Genomic DNA, 16,943 nt, shown 5'->3' with positions numbered 1-16,943 from the left:
ACCATCCCTGGCATGTACTGTAGTTATATTTTGCATGGGTGGAAATGCATTTCTTTCTGTTGTCTGGTGTTGTAAGGTCTGGCTTTTGGGGGGTTTATTTAAATTTGTTTATGGTTTGTGGTCACTTATTTTTGTTCCATGTATGTGACCAAGGTATTCTGTTAGTATGCATTTTCTGTGTAGCCTTCTGTAACTGGTTTGTGTACTTTTCCAATAGACATATTTACATTTTAGAGCCCTAAAATATAGGTAGAATCCTTGTTTTGTAAGTTAGTGCTAGCATTATGAATTTGTTCTAGTTTTGAGTAACTTTTTTTTTTTTAATTTTTGATTACTACGAGGGTTCTTCATAAAGTTTCCACATTTTTCATATTTTTGTGGGAAATGGTTAGAGTCGGAGAAGTGGTAAGAGGGCATGTCATAGAATGTCATGTGACTATTCAGTCAGGCAACAGGGTGATTATGTGGAAAAGTGATGTAATTTACTTTTGAGATATTTAATAATGTTTAAGAAAGAAAAGTACAGAAACCTTGTGAAGATCCCTCGTATATGGTTGGTGTTGAGATTACATTAGAAACCAAAATGTATGGTAATTTTTTTTTTTTTTTTTTTAAAACATATTTTTATTAGAAGTGGAAAGGGCCCCGCAATACAAGGCAAAGGTGAAAACACAAATACAGTCAGGTACAGCAAAGGCAAAAGCCAAACAAGACAAAAACCAGAAAGAACACGGAGGTTCCCTGTGTAAATTTTTATAGAACGTTTCCACCGCTAGTGTAGCCAAAAAGGTGTGGGGAGAGAGGAGACAACTATCAGCTGAAGGAATGTGGAGCCTGTCTGCTGTCCTCTCTCAGAAATGGATGGTAGCCAGCAGCATCTTGACATTGGCACCACAAGCAGGCATAGTTCCCATACATGAACTGAGCATGCTAATGATGCTGTGTGGCAGCTCAAGTTGGTGCCATTAACTGGCATGCCTCAGAAAAACAAGAAGGGCTTGGTAGTCCTGACCTATCACCTCCCATTGAGAGATGATATAATGGACCCACCAAGCCATTTTTGCTGGTTTCTCTGGGGGGTGAGAGGAGGTATGCTGGGGCTGTTGAGCCCCTCTTTTTGCTTCTCAACATATAACATCCTCGGAGATTTTGTTAACTGATTCCGTTTCGTGTGTTAAGGAAATCTTCTTGGATGTTGAAGGCAACTGTGCCATCAGTTCAGTCCGAAGCCACAGGATCTTGTTAACTGGTTCTGTTTCTAGTACAAGGACATTTTCATGGGTGTTTCAGGCGACTGTACCATACGCTTGGCTCATAGTGACAATGACTTTGCATTATCTGTCTATTGTCACTCCTATTTTGAGTATGAACCGAAGAAGGAATGAGTGACAAGGCAAAGCTTATTTTATTTTGTTGCAAGCACCCTGGAGGTCCTATGTCTGCTGCTCTCTGGTTTTGCCTCTTGTTTATGGGTCTATAATAACTTGCTGCATCAGCCTCAAAATATCATAAAGTCTGTATTTTGCAAAGTATTTTTGTGATGGAAGCTGCAGTTCTACAAGGACAAAAAAAGAAAATCCAACAAATAGTGGTAACAGATCACGCAACAAATAAGCCTGATCTGTGTGTTGTATACTTTAGCGATGTACTGCTTTAGTCTTGTCAGCATGGGTACACAAGCCCACTTTCCCCTCAGACAGGATGCAAACAGCTCATTTTACTGCTGCTCTTTCCATCTCTCCCCAAAACCCATGTCGAACATTTCCCCTCTCCATCCATATCAGGCATCTCTCAACTTCCTTTCCTTCAAGTCCAGCCATTTCTCTCTGATCTTCCCTTCCATCTACCCTCCTGTCCAACATCTCCCCCAATTTTCTTTCTACCATATCCAGCATTCCCCCTGATCTCTCCTATCTTCCTCAATCTCCCCTGCTACAGTTTGTATCCTGTCCGAGGGGAGAGTGGGCTAATCTATAATGAAATGAAGCAGTAAAGAAGTTGAAAACCTGCCACAGTTTCAACTCCTGAAGATGCTGTAATAGTGAAACGTGGTGCTACGTCGGGCTGGTTGGACACAGTCTGAATTGGAGTGAGAAGGCATTATAACAGCTTTGTCTAAGAATCAATACATGCTTGTTGTAACATTGGAGAATACTGGAGAAATGAAATAATACACACAGACTATGATGTGGAACAGCTTTATTTTCATCAGAAAAGGCTTGTGAATGGACTGAGTGCAAGCTCCAGGTTCTCTTCCACTGTATTGTGGGATAATGCAGATTTTAGTAACTGGAAGTGCAATATGGATTCATTTGTTTAACATATAATATAGTGTTAAGATTTGTGTTATTTAATAAAAATACAGTATATTTAAATAAAAAAAACCTGTCTAGTTATATTATATGCAACAAATATGTATGAGATCATGTGCATATACAGCTTCCATTGTATGCAGCTAGATCTCATGCATATTCATTGTGGAAATCTTGAGATCCAAGGTTGGTCATCCCTAGTTTAGCTCATCTACTGAATCCTCTGTTATAAATGTTACTGCACGCCACTTGTATAGAATATGTTTAGGAATTTGTGTGTGTAAATTATAATTAGTGCCAGTTAGCACTTAGTTGGCAATTACTGGTGCTGATTGGCTTATTAAACAATTAAATTGTGTATGCAAATCAGCAATGCACACAGATTTGCATTTGCAACTTTGGCCACAGTATCCAGAATCCAAGTGTTAATGGGCAAGTCTATAACTGGGTGCCTCCTTTTAGGATCCCCATGGGTGAGCAATAGGACCTTATTCTATAATGGAACTGTAAATATATTACATGTGAAAACAAAGTCATGGCAGTTTAAATTAAATGATGTCTGTGCGAAGGGTAATATTAATACCTCTTCCTGGCCCTGGGTTCATTCTGTCTGCTGACAATAAGAAAACTACAATGACAGTTAAGCAAATAGAGATTTACTGATGTAAGAAAAGCAGCAGCTAAGGCAATAAAGCAAGTGATATATTTTCAGCAACAGTTCTGTTATAAAGTCTTATCTTCTCACAGCTAATAGATTTAGTCTTATATAAACCAAGACCAAAGTACAAATGTCTGATTCATACCTCCCAGACTGAAGTGAATGTTCTAACCAGCTCCAGTGTTAAAATAAGAGCCTTTCAACCTTTGGTGACAGGCACGAACACCTCAGTCTTGTCTCAGAAAGCAGCAGCTGCTCCTCAGTGAGGCGGTGTTTTATTCTTCCTAAACCCCCAGATAGTGACCAGCATGAGTGAACTCTAGAATAGGGCCACAGAAATGGTCAGACAGGACTGATTTTACTAATGAGCAAAGGGGGCATCTGCCAAGGCCCAAGTTAAGAAGTAGTCCACAAGTAAACAAGGCCCACTCCAGTCTAGCATCTCCCTGCCCCTCTCCCAGTACAGATGCTTGCTAGGGATAAAAAGTGACATAAAGACACAGAATCACTATCAGTCTGCCACTGGCTCTGGCACTTCTGCCCCTTTTGACATCACTTCCTGTTTCTAAATGGCAGAACCAGTAGAACCAACATGCTTTTTATACTGCATTTTATCAGTTGGAAGCAAGATAAGTTGCACTGGACCAGAGAGAATGGGGAGAGGTAGGTGCAAATGTTTGCTCAGGACCCATGGGTCGTTAATGCAACCTTCAAAATGGAAAAGATAAGCAGGAAAATACAATGTCCAGTAAAGTCTGGGAGTCTTGAGGGCATTAAGATGGCAGCTCAGAGATAATATGACCCTTAGCAAAGACTTGTGGAAAAGCAAGAATAAGAACAGCAAAGTGCCAAAAAAAAAGCAAGGCAAAATGCAAAAATCTTCATTTCTTGCAAAAACAATTGGTAATTTTTGTTATCAGTGCTGCGTATAATCCATGTCTGAGTTCTGAAAGCAATCTCTGCTTGGTTGGACTGGAGCTCATCGATGCTGACAGGACCAATCAAACAGATGAGCCAAAAAAAGAGAACAAAAATTGCCCACACTAAAAAAATAAAATAGGGAAGCAACAATAAAAAAGAGGAATAAAAAACTGTATCCAAATGAAATGGCACAAATTTATTATTAAAAAAAAACAAACAAAAAAAAAACTTAATTAAAACTGTCCAAAAATGCATAGTTGAAGATGGTATGATTAGATGTAAGCACAACCCATGTTTTGGCAATGTATGGCTTCTTCAGATGTCCAAGTTTTCACTTCATCTGCATATGAAGCAATATTTCTGCTGCAGCCTCTGCACACACACACACACACTGGCACACTGTAACCACCAATGTACACACAAAACTTTAGAATTTGGGGGACCGTGATTCACACAAACTGCCATACTAGTTGATAAATGAGCTTTGTTGAAAATAAAGCAGCTTACATAAAACATGTAGGTTAGTACATTAAGCATTAAGTTATTTTTCTACTTGCAGTGGTAGAAGGTTTACTGACTTGTCCAAGGCATGTCAGTGGGAGAAATGGGAGTTCAACTTGGAGAATAACATGGTGAGAATTCATCACCGTTTCCATCCCCGCAGATAACCGTGGGAAACACTCCCGTGTCATTCTTTGGTGTCTATCTCAACCTCAGTCCTTCTACACCATCATTCTTTAATGCAAGGCTTGAGGGTCAGTGACTATGCCCATTCATACTCTGATTCTTCCCTCTCTCCTTAATGAATGACGTGGGGATGGTTTCATGCGGTTATCCACAGGGATGGGAATGGTGATGAATTCTGTCACCGTGTCATTCTCTGTGCTTCGACCACTGGGCTACTCCTAGCTATTGGTGAAAATATTTTCCGTCCCCAGAAAATATCCAGTTTAGTGCTCTAACATAAGCATTGGTGTTTTGCTGATATGTATTTGACTGTCCAATAAGTGACAACTCACATTTACTTCTTATTGAGGTGTACTTCTCTTCACTTTCCTCTTATACCTGTATATGTAGGTGTTCTGTTTTTGACCACTGTGTCCAATACTGATCCTGATCAGTTTGTGTACAAAACAGAGCCTTCGAGTACAAGAATGGAGAAGTCCATTGATGTTGCGATGAATAGCTACCTAGGTCTGTGAAACTTAAAGGTGACCATGTCATACTACATTCACATATCACTCTGGCCTGGTCTGTTTCAGTAACTGGGATAGCAATGCACATATGACAGAATGACCCATTGTAAATGCCAATTCAAAATTCCTCGTAAATGTCATATTGTACATGTAAGTCTTGAATATATGACTAAACTGAATACATTTATACAGATTGGTATGGACATTGTAATTCAATCAACATCTGAAAACTGTGAAAACACAGAAGCATTTTATCAACTTTAAGCAGCTAGGCATATCCATAATTCTCACGAGCACCTGAGATTTTCCCTGTATTTGTATATCTCCCTCTGAAACTCGCTCAACCTTTTCACTTTAGTTTGGGCTCCACACACTACTGATGGACCCCAGTAGTGATAAATTATAAATCTTTCTATTAGGTGTCACTGTTGCACAATTATTAGGCTCTCCCCTCCTATAGGCTGTAAATGTTTCTACAACATACTTGGCTGACCTAGAGAACAGAAGCCTAATCTTAAATATGAAAGTATACACTACTGCCACTTGGAGGGCCCATATTGTGTCCCATTTCAGTTATAATTCTTGTATTGGTAAAGGTAATGTGTTCCCCCCCCCCTCCCATTTTTATAAACTGTTCTTCACCACCAAGGATCACATAAATTTCTCTATGATCCCTAGGCACCATTCTTCCAAAGTAGTTGTTGCTGTATTTTATGTCCATCAATGTCTACCCCCGCAGCCCAAGCTCAAGCACATTATTAATAGTAAATAAATACCAATTGTATGACTGAAAAATCAGATACAGTTCTGCCATAGTTTGTTGCCCAGATACCTGAACTATACTCATATTTATTCATTATATGCATGCTCGGTCACTTAACATATATAAATTCAAAGCATGTAGCCGTTTCAGGTGATGCATGCTCTTTATTTATTTTTTTAATTAAGAGCAAAGAATTCATGGAAATATCCATACAAGCCAACTTTTCAGAATGGTTGGGGGTGCTAAACCCATCACAAATTGCCCTTCATTAGACAAAGTAAAGGCATTTGCTCAATATTTGGGGGCTTAAGGATTCGCAGCATCCACAGAGCTGGCACCTATGGAAATATCCAGTATACGTGTGTTCTGGGGTTGCTTGAAACCCTGTTTTGAGAAGTGTTTCCATATTTTTAAATGTTCTTTTTTTTTTTTTTTTTTTTTTACAGGAATTATGGCTGTATGTAGAGAAAATTAACACCAACTCATAGTATCTTATTTACTTTGCAGTATTTAGGTTTCCCAGTTGCCAATTGGTCTCTGATGCATTTGTTTTTTGAATATTTAAATGCTTCATTTCTGGAAGGAAAGGTTTCTCAACTTTCTTTAGCCTATGGGTACCTTTTGCAGCTCCCAAGACATTTGAGTGGTTAGGTGCTGGCACTCTATACCCCTTACTTCTGGGGCTGTGTTGGGGGGGTGGGGGGTGGAGAGTTGCTTTCCAAGTCCTATTTGTCCAGACATCTTTCTGTTGACTCCATTCTGCAACATCTTGATCAAATAAGTAAACGCATGAAAAAAATGCCAAGATGGATCTGTTACTTCTTGGATTCTTCTGCATGCTCCTTGAACATGTCGCCTCTTGATGCCTATTCCTCTTTAATTCCTGATGTTGTCCAATGGTTTGGGGACAGATGTTAGTCAATAGCTCTTCAGTGCTTTCCTTTGGTAGACTCACTGTATCACTCCTTGAGCCCTCCTCAGGGACCTGTTGGGGAAATAGACCTCAAATACAGTAAACACTTCTTCATTTCCCTGGCTCTTAGGACCTTTTTCTAAGAGGCCAGGTATCCTTCCAAAACTCTGGTGCTTTCCAAAATTGGAAAAAGGACAAAATACCTCCCCTTTGCATTGTTAAAGCAACTAAAGATTCCCATACTGCTCCACAGGCAGAAATTTGATAGTTTCTATACAAGTTTCTTCCAGTTAATCCCCTTTCTTCTAGGTTTGTTCCCTACTCTAGCATAGTGGTTCTTAAAACCTGTCCTGGGGGACCCCCAGCCAGTTGGGTTTTCAAGATATCCCTAACGAATATGCATTCACTATTCAAAAGAAGCTATCAACTTCGAAAGTTCTTCTTAGAATTTTGCTATTTTAATTCATATGAGTCATAAATCCTTCAAAACAATGTTCAAATACTGTTATCTATAAATATACCCCTAAGGAGACCCCCCCACTACATTCACCCAAAGTCAATGTGTCGTTAATTTAATTTAATTTTTTTCCAATTTCTTCTTATCACTTAATGCAATCACAGTGTTTGTCACTGGCATTAGTTCTCCAGATGCTAATTGATCAGTAGTTCATTTCCATAACTGGTTCCTCATGATCTAATAAACAGTTTCTTCATCCTATTAAACACCAGTCCAGCCCATAGATATGCATGCCCGTCACCTCTATTATATGCATTGCAAGCCTCCTCATAAGTCAATTCTTTCAAGCCAGATGATTCAAGGACACAGAACTTTGCATAATGAGTCACCAGTTCATGTCTCGCTCATTGCTGAAAACCATTGCCTAAAAGCTGTTTACCAACCTGTATTAATGAATTAGCCACTTGATGGAGATTACATGTCCACAGAAAACAAAACCAAAACTGCAGTAGAACGTACAAAGAACATGAATTTATAAAAAAAAATCATAAAAACATGTATAACATACATATAAAAAAAAAAAAAATCCAAAAACTGGTCCTAGTATTCATGTGGACCAGACCTGACACGGTCCTTGTTTCGAAAAACACTTCTTCCTCAGGGGTCCCGTATGATGGTATGTAGAATATAAAAAAATCAGATTGGAAAAAACAAAATCAAACGGAACAGGCGTAAAATTCTCCTGTGTAGGCACTGCACTGTGAAACATGTCCGCATCACCAAAATCTCCATGGCAAATTGGCACGTATGGCATTCTCAGTGAAGCCAAAGATAGCAGTGACGCGGAGATTGTCTTGCCAACTTAAGAAAATGTATTTCTTCAGAGTTTAAGGTGAGATGCGCTGAAAGGGCAGTATGCGAAAGCTTGCAATGCCACTCTTCATGTGCAATTAAAAAAACAAAACATAGGCCAAATGGTCTTTATAGAATGGAAACCAACCATACTCTATTCCGAAAAAAACTGAAAACTTCACTCTTCGACAACTAATTCTTGTAGGATCTTCATAAGCACCTGACCTTTACTTAATTCGCCTAAGTTTGATGTTTCCTGTCCCCCTTCCTCCCACTGTAACCCTTTTCCTTTCCTTTCCTCAAGTCGCCCAGAGCCTATTTAGTGTGCGTGACACACAAATATTAGATTAGATGTTTCTATGTAGTTTGCCTAACCATACCGTCGGTTATCCATTCTTCGCCCTTAGATATTAATTGTACTTGTCTCAAGCTTTCTTGAATTAAGATACAATTTTTTTCTCCACCACCTTGACCGGGAGACCATTCTACACATTCACCACCCTTTCCATGAAAAAGTATTTTCTGAGGTTATTCACCTTCATCCTGTGCCCTCTCATTCCGGAGCTTCCTTTCAATTGAAAGAGATTCACATCATGCGCATTTATGCCACACAGGTATTTAAATGTCTCGATCATATCTCCCCTCTCCTGCCTTTCCTCCAAAGTATACATATTGAGATCTTTAATGTCCCCATATGCTTTATTATGAAGATCACTGACCATTTTAGTAGTTATTCTGAACTGACTCCATACTCGTTATATCTTTTTGAAGATGCGGTCTCCGGAATTGATCACAATATTTTAAATGGGATCTCAGCAGAGTCTAATACAGGGGCATCAATACCCCCTTTTACCTACTGGCCATACCTCTCTCCCTGTGCACCCAAGCATCCTTGTAACTTTCACCATCACCTTTTCAACCTGTTTGACTGCCTTAAGATTATCACATACTATCTCACTCAAGTCCTACTCCTCTTTCATGCACAAAAAGGTTCTTTACCCACTAAACAGTACTGTTCCCTCAGGTTTTTGCAGGCCAAATGCATAACCTTGCATTTCTTAGCTTTAGATCTTAGCTGCCAAATTTCAGACCATTCTTCAAACTTCGCAGGGGTTTCTACCCCCTTTCAGATTTTGGTATCATCTGCAAAGAGGCAAATCTTACTAGACAACCCTTCAGCAATATCGCTTACAAAAATGTTAACAAGAACAGGCCCAATAACTCAACCTTGTGGCAAAGCAACCAACCAACCAAACCTGTGAAAGTTGGGGTTTCCCAATGAGCATTTCTCTTGTATTGATCCATGTACTTTATTTTTGTAAATGCAAACCTTGTTTTCAAGACTTCCAATTTGCCATCAGTCACTTAGTAGACATGATACACACCACTGTTCCATGCAGCATGTTCTTTCATAACTTACCTCATTAGCAACATCAGACATTTTGCATGATTTTAGATATAAATGCAGTGTTATCCATAAACCCATTTTGAGTGTTGCTGTGTAAAATGTGTTTAGTGTATTTTGCTGCCTGATTTTATTCTGTGTGTTATGTCTGGAAAACTTTTCTCACTGCATCTAGTTAATTTGATGGGTAGGACAAAAGCATTAAGTGAGATTTTTGAAGACCCACCAAAAATACATCATTGTAATCAAAATAATGACTATTTGTGTCCTGAATGTTTCTGGTTTTGGTTAATGGGAAAAAATGTTTACATTGCCTTTTTAGGAAGCACATACCGTAGATCAGGGCTGCCCAAGTCCGTCCTCGAGATCTACTGACGGGCCAGGTTTTCAGGATACCTACAATGAATATGCATGAGAGAAATTTGCCTGCACTGCCTTCTTGGTTTGCAAATTTCTCTCATGCATGTTCATTGTGGATATCCTGAAAACCTGGCCTGCCAGTAGATCTCGAGGACCGGACTTGGGCAGTCCTGCTGTAGATGAAAATGTGTGGCTAAATGTGTTTTTCTGGTTGTAGAGAATTGTGCGCAAGTTTGATAACCAGATTTACACATGAAGTCTCTATAATGAGCAAAAATCCTTAATGGAGAGGTACTTAAGAATAACCTTACTGGGTCAGACTAGTGGTCCATCTATCCCAGTATCCTGCTTCCAGCAGTGGCCAATGCAGGTGACAAATACCTGGCAGAATCCTAAACAGTAGCAAGATTCCATGCTACTGATCCCAGGGCAAGCAGTGGCTTCCCCCCATGTCTGTCTCAATAGCAGACTATGGACTCTTCCTCTAGGAACTTGTCCAAACCTTTTTTTAACCCAGATATATGAATATATGACTGTATTTTGTTTTTAATGTGTTTTGAATTGTTGTGGTTATGTTTTTTTTTTGTACGTATTTTGTGAACCGCTTAGATATAAGCAGATTAAAAGTTTTTTAAAAAAAATAAATAAATATGTAGTCATGCTAACCGCGGTAACCACATCTTCTGGCAAGGAGTTCCACAGCTTAACTATTAGTCCCAAGAGTGGAGCAGCTTATCAGGAGCTCACTTTCCTACATCTTTTCTTATTCTGGCTGATCTAGGATAGGGGTAAGCAATTCCAGTCCTCGAGAGCCGGAGCCAGGTCAGGTTTTCAGGATATCCACAATAAATATGCATGAGATAGATTTGCAGTGCATGCAAATCCATCTCATCCATATTCATTATGGATATCCTGAAAACCTGACCTGGCTCTGGCTCTCGAGGACCGGAATTGCCTACCCCTGGTCTAGGAGATAGCTATATTCCCCATTTGGGAAGTTGGTTTAGGGATCAATAAAATTAATACCTCTTTTTTTTCTTTTTCTTTTTTTTTTTGCATTTAGGTTCCTCATTTGCTCCCTCCTTTACTAACGCGTGGCGTGGGTTTTAGCGGCGATAACTGATCCGAAGCTCATAGAATTCCTATGAGCGTTAGAGCAGTTACCGCCACTAAATCTGCACTACGCGTTAGTAAAGGAGGGGGTTGTTTTGTCAGTTTAAAATTGAATTCTGAAGAGCTAAAGATGTTCCTTTCTTTGAAGTTGTTTAGATGCTCAATGTGGAAATTTCTAAGTGAAAAACTCAAGTTTGCTAATCTTTGGTTACAGAGCTCTGTTTGACTAGCACAGCATATTAAATAGAATGACAGTTTTGAAACAGACTGTTGCTTATTGGGGGTTGTTAAGATTCTTCTACGTCGTTGTAGGGTTTTCCTTGGACACTGGTACAGGTATTACCTCACAGAAGGAGATGACTTTTGTTGCGGGGGCCCCAAGAGCCAACCACAGTGGTGCAGTGCTTCTGCTGAAGAAAGATGCAAAAAGTCGGAACACTCTCTCACCTGAGTATATAATTGAAGGCGAGGGACTGGCCTCCTCTTTTGGATATGATGTGGCTGTCGTAGACTTAAACAGTGATGGGTGAGAGCTTTTATAGTAGATAATGCTATACATCTGGGTTGTACAGTCCTTACATTTATTCGTATGAAGTTCTAATGTATGTATAAATGTACTCTATGGGGCTAATTTTCAAAACAGATAGTCGTCCGAAAGACAGCATAAACCGGCACGTAGACATTTTAATCACCAAAATGTCCATGTGCCGATTTTCAAAGCTAAATATTTAGATCTTCACCATCCAGGATCTCTAAATATTAAGTGGATGTATTAGAGGCGGGATTTGGGCGGTCTTAGCACTTGGACGTTTTGCGGGGATAATTAAACATTTCCCAAGACTTTTAGACATCCAGATAAAGACCTGTTTTTCAAAGCATCTAAGGGCCATAAAGGTACCCAGACTGATAAGGGAGAGTATGGTGCAGTGGTTAAAGCTACAGCCTCGGCACCCTGGTTCAAACCCACGCTGCTCCTTGTGACCCTGGGCAAGTCACTTAATCCCCCCATTGCCCCAGGTACATTAGATAGATTGTGAGCCCACCGGGACAGACGGGGAAAAATGCTCAGGTACTTGAATAAACTCATGTAAATCGTTCTGAGCTCTTCTGGGAGAACAGTATAGAAAGCTGAATAAATAAAATTAAAAAATAAAATAATTGGTTGACCACTGGAGGGATGAAAGCATGGCCCTTCACACTACTCCAATGGTCACTGACCCCCCTTCCACCCCCACCCCCCAAAGATGTCAAACAAACAGTACATGTACATACCAGCCTTAATGACAGCTGCAAATTTAGTAGAACAGCAAGCAGGTGTCTAGAGCAGCCTGGTGGGCAGTGTAGTGAGCCATTGAGAGAGGGATCAGGCCCCACATCCCACGCTACCCACTACAGTTATGATGGAAAGTGTATGAGCTCAACAGAACTTACCCAGACCCTATGTACTGCAATATAGGTGACACCTGCAGCCATAAAGGCTTTTGAGATGGTAAACAGGTGGGTATAAAGGTTTTGGGGAAGCTTTGGAGGGCTCACCATAAGGTGTTTTTGGTGACTTGTGTACCTGGCACCCTTTGTGAAGTTCACAGCACTGCCCCTTAAGGTGTAGGCATGTCTGTGTGGCCAGTCCATTAAAAAGCTGACCTTCCCATGTCCAAATGAACTTGTTTTGGACATTTTGTCTTTCAAAAATGGCTGACTAAGATAGACATCCTAAAGGCCAGGATGTCTAGATGGGTCATAGTAAAAAAAAAAGTCTGACTTCGTGTCGAAAATGGCCCTCCACTTGTAGACTTTAAAATAAATCTAATTTACTTGGTAGGTAAACAGGATGTCCAGTCTAAGGAGAAATCGTAGTTTAGATAATTCCTGCTAGCATATGGTATTTAAAAATGTAGGGCCAGATAGTCAGCTGGTGATAATCGGTGTTTTGCTGACCACTGCCATTGTTAAACCTGGAAATTCAATACCAGGCCATGTCTGGGCACCAGCATTGAATATCCTTGTTTCTGCTTTCCAAAATCTAGAGTGGGCAAAATAGCTAATTCTTTATATTCCATTCAAAACAGTTTTGCATGTTTCAGCAAACTAAATACCTTTTCTTAAAAGCAGTAATTCTTCCTGTGCCTGAATATGGATGTTGGCATATCTACGATAATATAAAGCCTACTTTTTACTTGTGGCTTATTGAGTAATGTTCAGTATGTTACAAATATATGTTGATCTGTGTTTTGCTTGCTTACTTGCCTATTAAGCATTTTAAATATGCTTCCTATCATATTTTTTATTTCCTTTCAGCTGGCAAGATATCGTGGTGGGTGCTCCCCAATATTTTGATCGGGATGGAGAAATTGGAGGTGCTGTTTACATTTATATTAACAAAGATGGCAAGTGGAATAGCATCCAGCCCATTCGCCTCAATGGAACTAAAGAATCTATGTTTGGTCTTTCAGTAAAGAACATTGGCGATGTTAACCAAGATGGCTTCCCAGGTAAGAAAATGATGTCATATGGTCACTGTGTTTGCTTAGAGCTCTCATGTTGGGAATGAGATTTTTAAAAATTCATTTACCTTTTTATGTCACAAATTTCTAAAAACTCCTTAGCAAATGTTCCTTGTTAACAGTTTGCAAGGTTTTTGACCAATCTAATTGTTGCTTTTAGGAAAAATGTATATTGGGGTTTAATTTCTAGGGGAACAGCCTGGAATATAGTTCCATCAATTTTTTTTTCGACCCCAGAGTAGCAAGAGTGTTTTGCTTCAGTTCTCCTTTCCAGGCAGCCTGCAGATAAGAGGGGAGGAGGTGATCCTGGAACAGAGAAAAACAGTTGCTCTGTTCCCTAATCCTGTTTCTTTTCTCCTATAACTCTTGTTCCTGCCTACCTATCTCTTCCCTGGCTCCACAGATCCATTTCCTTTCAAGTACTGCAGTGTATGTATGCAGAAACTGCAGTTAGTTTTTAATGGCTTGATAAATTAGATCTCTGCAAGAGGAAACGAAGCGTATTGATATGATAGACCTAACATTCAACAGGCCATCTTAAGTCATCACCAGTATAGCTGTGTTGTCATTTTAATACATGAAAACACCATTTTGGGGGTTTCTTTGTCATTTCCTCCTGAAACAACATTAAACAAATTCCATTTTTTTTCTTCTCCCATTTGGTTTTAATGGGAACAAATTTATATTTTGACTCTGATACTGAGATTTTTCTCTGTCAAAATTTGGTAATCCTAATTAGAACTGGATTGGTAGCTGAGGCTGTGGCTGGCAGGGGCCAAATGTTGGGGCTTTGGCTGGCAGAGTTGGGAGAGGGTCTGGCAAATGCAAGGCTTAAGTAGAGTGGGAAGGGCAGAGCGATAGATACTGGAGTAAGGAGATCAATGGCAGGGTCAGCGAGTATTGGAAAAGAAAGTAGACTGACAAGTGGATACTGAGCAAGGGAATAGGAAAGGGCAATGCATGCTGGGAAAAGGGAAGAAGAAGCAGGAGGGCAGATAACAACTGACATGAGAATGTGGGAGAACTTTTGTAGACACTTTAGATAGAATTGGGTGGGAGAACAGAACACAGATTTAAGATTTGGCTGGGTATTGGTAGTGCAAGTGGGGTTTAAGGATTTGTAGGGTGGATGAGTGGGGATGTAGGGAATACTGGAGACTAAGATACTGATTTAGGGATTAGGACAACAGTGGGGACTGTGTGAAGAGTATGAGTAGAGCTGTAAGAGTGAGTACAGAAAGTTAGAAAGGGGAAACAATCTGAAAGATTCAAAAGGGTTGAGAGGCAGTTGAAAGGGACTGAGGCTATGGAAAGAGTGAGAAATGAATGATGAGGACAGGTCTTTGATGAAAGTGAGAGGATGGAAGTGGGGTAATGAGAGCCATAATAAGGGGTAAGACCTAAGAAAGGGATGAGAGGTAGAGAGGGAAAGACTGAGGTTGGTGAGGGGATGAGAGGCAAAGGAAGCCAATGAGGATGGGGAGGGGATATGCATAGAGAGTAGAAAAGGGGGAAAGATGGGAGGAGTAGGAGGCTGGCAAAGGAATGAGACAGAAATGGAGAATGAGAGGACCAAGGAGCTAAAAAGAAGAAATGGAGAGTTGGCAAGTAGCTGAAAGGTAAAAAGAGGAAAAGACATGAGAAGCAGGAATAAACTCTAGCTATAGGTAGATAAAAACCCACATGAGAAAAAAAAGGTGCAACAGAATTGATGTCAGAGACAGATGTAGAGGAGGAAGGAAAGAATTTGGAGAGAGTGAAAAAAAAAATGAAAATGAAATCCTGTACAAGAACCAATGAAAGGAAGTAGAAGAAAGACCAACCCAATATCAGCACTGAACACCCCTGCACTATCTGTGTAGTACTGGGGTGTTCTTGGGGCAGAGTCTGGGCAAAGCCAGTGCATGCCCTCTTATAAAATTACCCTGCATGTTTGTTTAAAACAAAATAAATACATTTTTAAAAATTACCTATCCAAATCCATTTTTACCTGTGAAATCTTTGAGTAACCACATGTTTTTGTTTTGTAAAATTAGATATTGCTGTTGGAGCTCCATATTCCGAAATGGGAAAAGTTTTTATATATCATGGATCTCAAAATGGGATAAACACAAAACCAACACAGGTAATGAATTAAGTGGCCTGGAGCTTAAGTGCATAATACAGAAAATTGTACACTTCTCCCTCCGTATTTGCGGTTTTGATTATTCACAGTTTTTGGCTTGCTGGCTCCTCTCCCCCCCACAAATTACATCAGCTTGCATAGAGAAATCGCTGATTCCAAGCGTTTTACAGAGAAAATTACTGATTCCCAGCACTTTCTTCACCGTGTTTTGCCTCTCCTTCAGGAACAGGCCAGGTCTCCCACGATGTTATTCGCGGTTTCACCATATTCATGATGGTTTTTAATAGAAAATAGCAAATAACATATAAAAAAGTTATTCACGGTTTTTCAGTGTTTGCGGTTCTGTTAATCCCCTATCACAGCGAATATGGAGGGAGAAGTGTACCTTTTTTAATTTCTGCCTCAACAATGATTAAAACTCGTTAAGAGTGTTTTTCTTGTTTCCTATCTGTGTTTAAAGAATTACAAAAAAAAAAAAAAAAAAGAGTGCAACATTTTTAAAAGGGTTTTCTCCTTCCTTATGGAAGTGACTGCTGTATATATCGTTTAAGATGTCACCATAATTTTGGCTAGTTTGCAATGATCCTGGAGAAGAATTTTCTAAATTTCTAACAAGATTAGGACTCGCATGTTTTATTTTTTGTTGGCTTGATAATGAGGGTACAATTGACTATTTAACAAAATGAAACAGTGGCCAGATGTCGAAAAAAAACAAGGCTGCTCCTGTTGCAGTGGTCTCCTTCAGCCCATCAGCACATTGCCGGTACAGCTGAGAATCCTCTGGGCAACCCAAAATTATGAAGCCAAATATATTGAAATTCAGATTTTGGCAATCTTTGAGGTCACATTGGCTAAGCTTTTCATTTGACTTAAGTATTTTACCATAACCAAACTGTATCTGAGGAGTCAAAAGTAATGTATTAAAAACTACCAGGTTAATAGTTAAAAGCACTTTTATGGATAAAGCTACTAGCTACCCAGAAAAGTGCTGCCAAACAAGATAGTGCCTCTAAATATCCTTACAAATCCACCTTAGCACTACCTGGACAGTGCCAGAAATAGGGCATGGAAGGTTCTGGCACTTATCTAGATACCATGTTTCCCCAAAAATAAGACAGTGTCTTATATTAATTTTAGGCCAAAAAAACGCAATAGGTCTTATTTTTGGGATATGTACATGATCAGCTCTCCCTTCCTCTCCTTCACCCCAATTCTTCCTCTTTCCTTTCTCTTCCCCCCACATGTGCAGCATCTTTCCTCCCCCTCCCTCCCATTCCTCGTGCAGCAGGACCCTTGCCCAACTTCTATCCCTCCCTCGTGCAGAAGACCCTTGACCAGCTTCTATCCCTGACTCCCATCCCTCT

General features: G+C 39.8%; 1 protein-coding gene across 2 annotated transcripts in view; it reads left to right on the top strand.

The window, feature by feature from the left end:
• ITGA6 (integrin subunit alpha 6) overlaps positions 1-16,943 on the top strand; it is a 143,903-nt gene that overhangs the window by 67,087 nt on the left and 59,873 nt on the right. For both annotated transcript variants that reach the window (XM_033944748.1, XM_033944749.1), the window contains exons 6-8: positions 11,263-11,476; positions 13,249-13,442; positions 15,491-15,579. In XM_033944748.1, the coding sequence (XP_033800639.1) occupies positions 11,263-11,476; positions 13,249-13,442; positions 15,491-15,579 (497 nt within the window). The remainder of the gene's footprint in view (positions 1-11,262; positions 11,477-13,248; positions 13,443-15,490; positions 15,580-16,943) is intronic.

Source organism: Geotrypetes seraphini, chromosome 5 (assembly GCF_902459505.1).
Source record: "Geotrypetes seraphini chromosome 5, aGeoSer1.1, whole genome shotgun sequence".
In the NCBI taxonomy this organism is placed as follows: domain Eukaryota; kingdom Metazoa; phylum Chordata; class Amphibia; order Gymnophiona; family Dermophiidae; genus Geotrypetes; species Geotrypetes seraphini.
The sequence above is the reverse complement of the archived record's forward strand: the minus strand, read 5'-3'. Positions and strand labels throughout refer to the sequence as shown.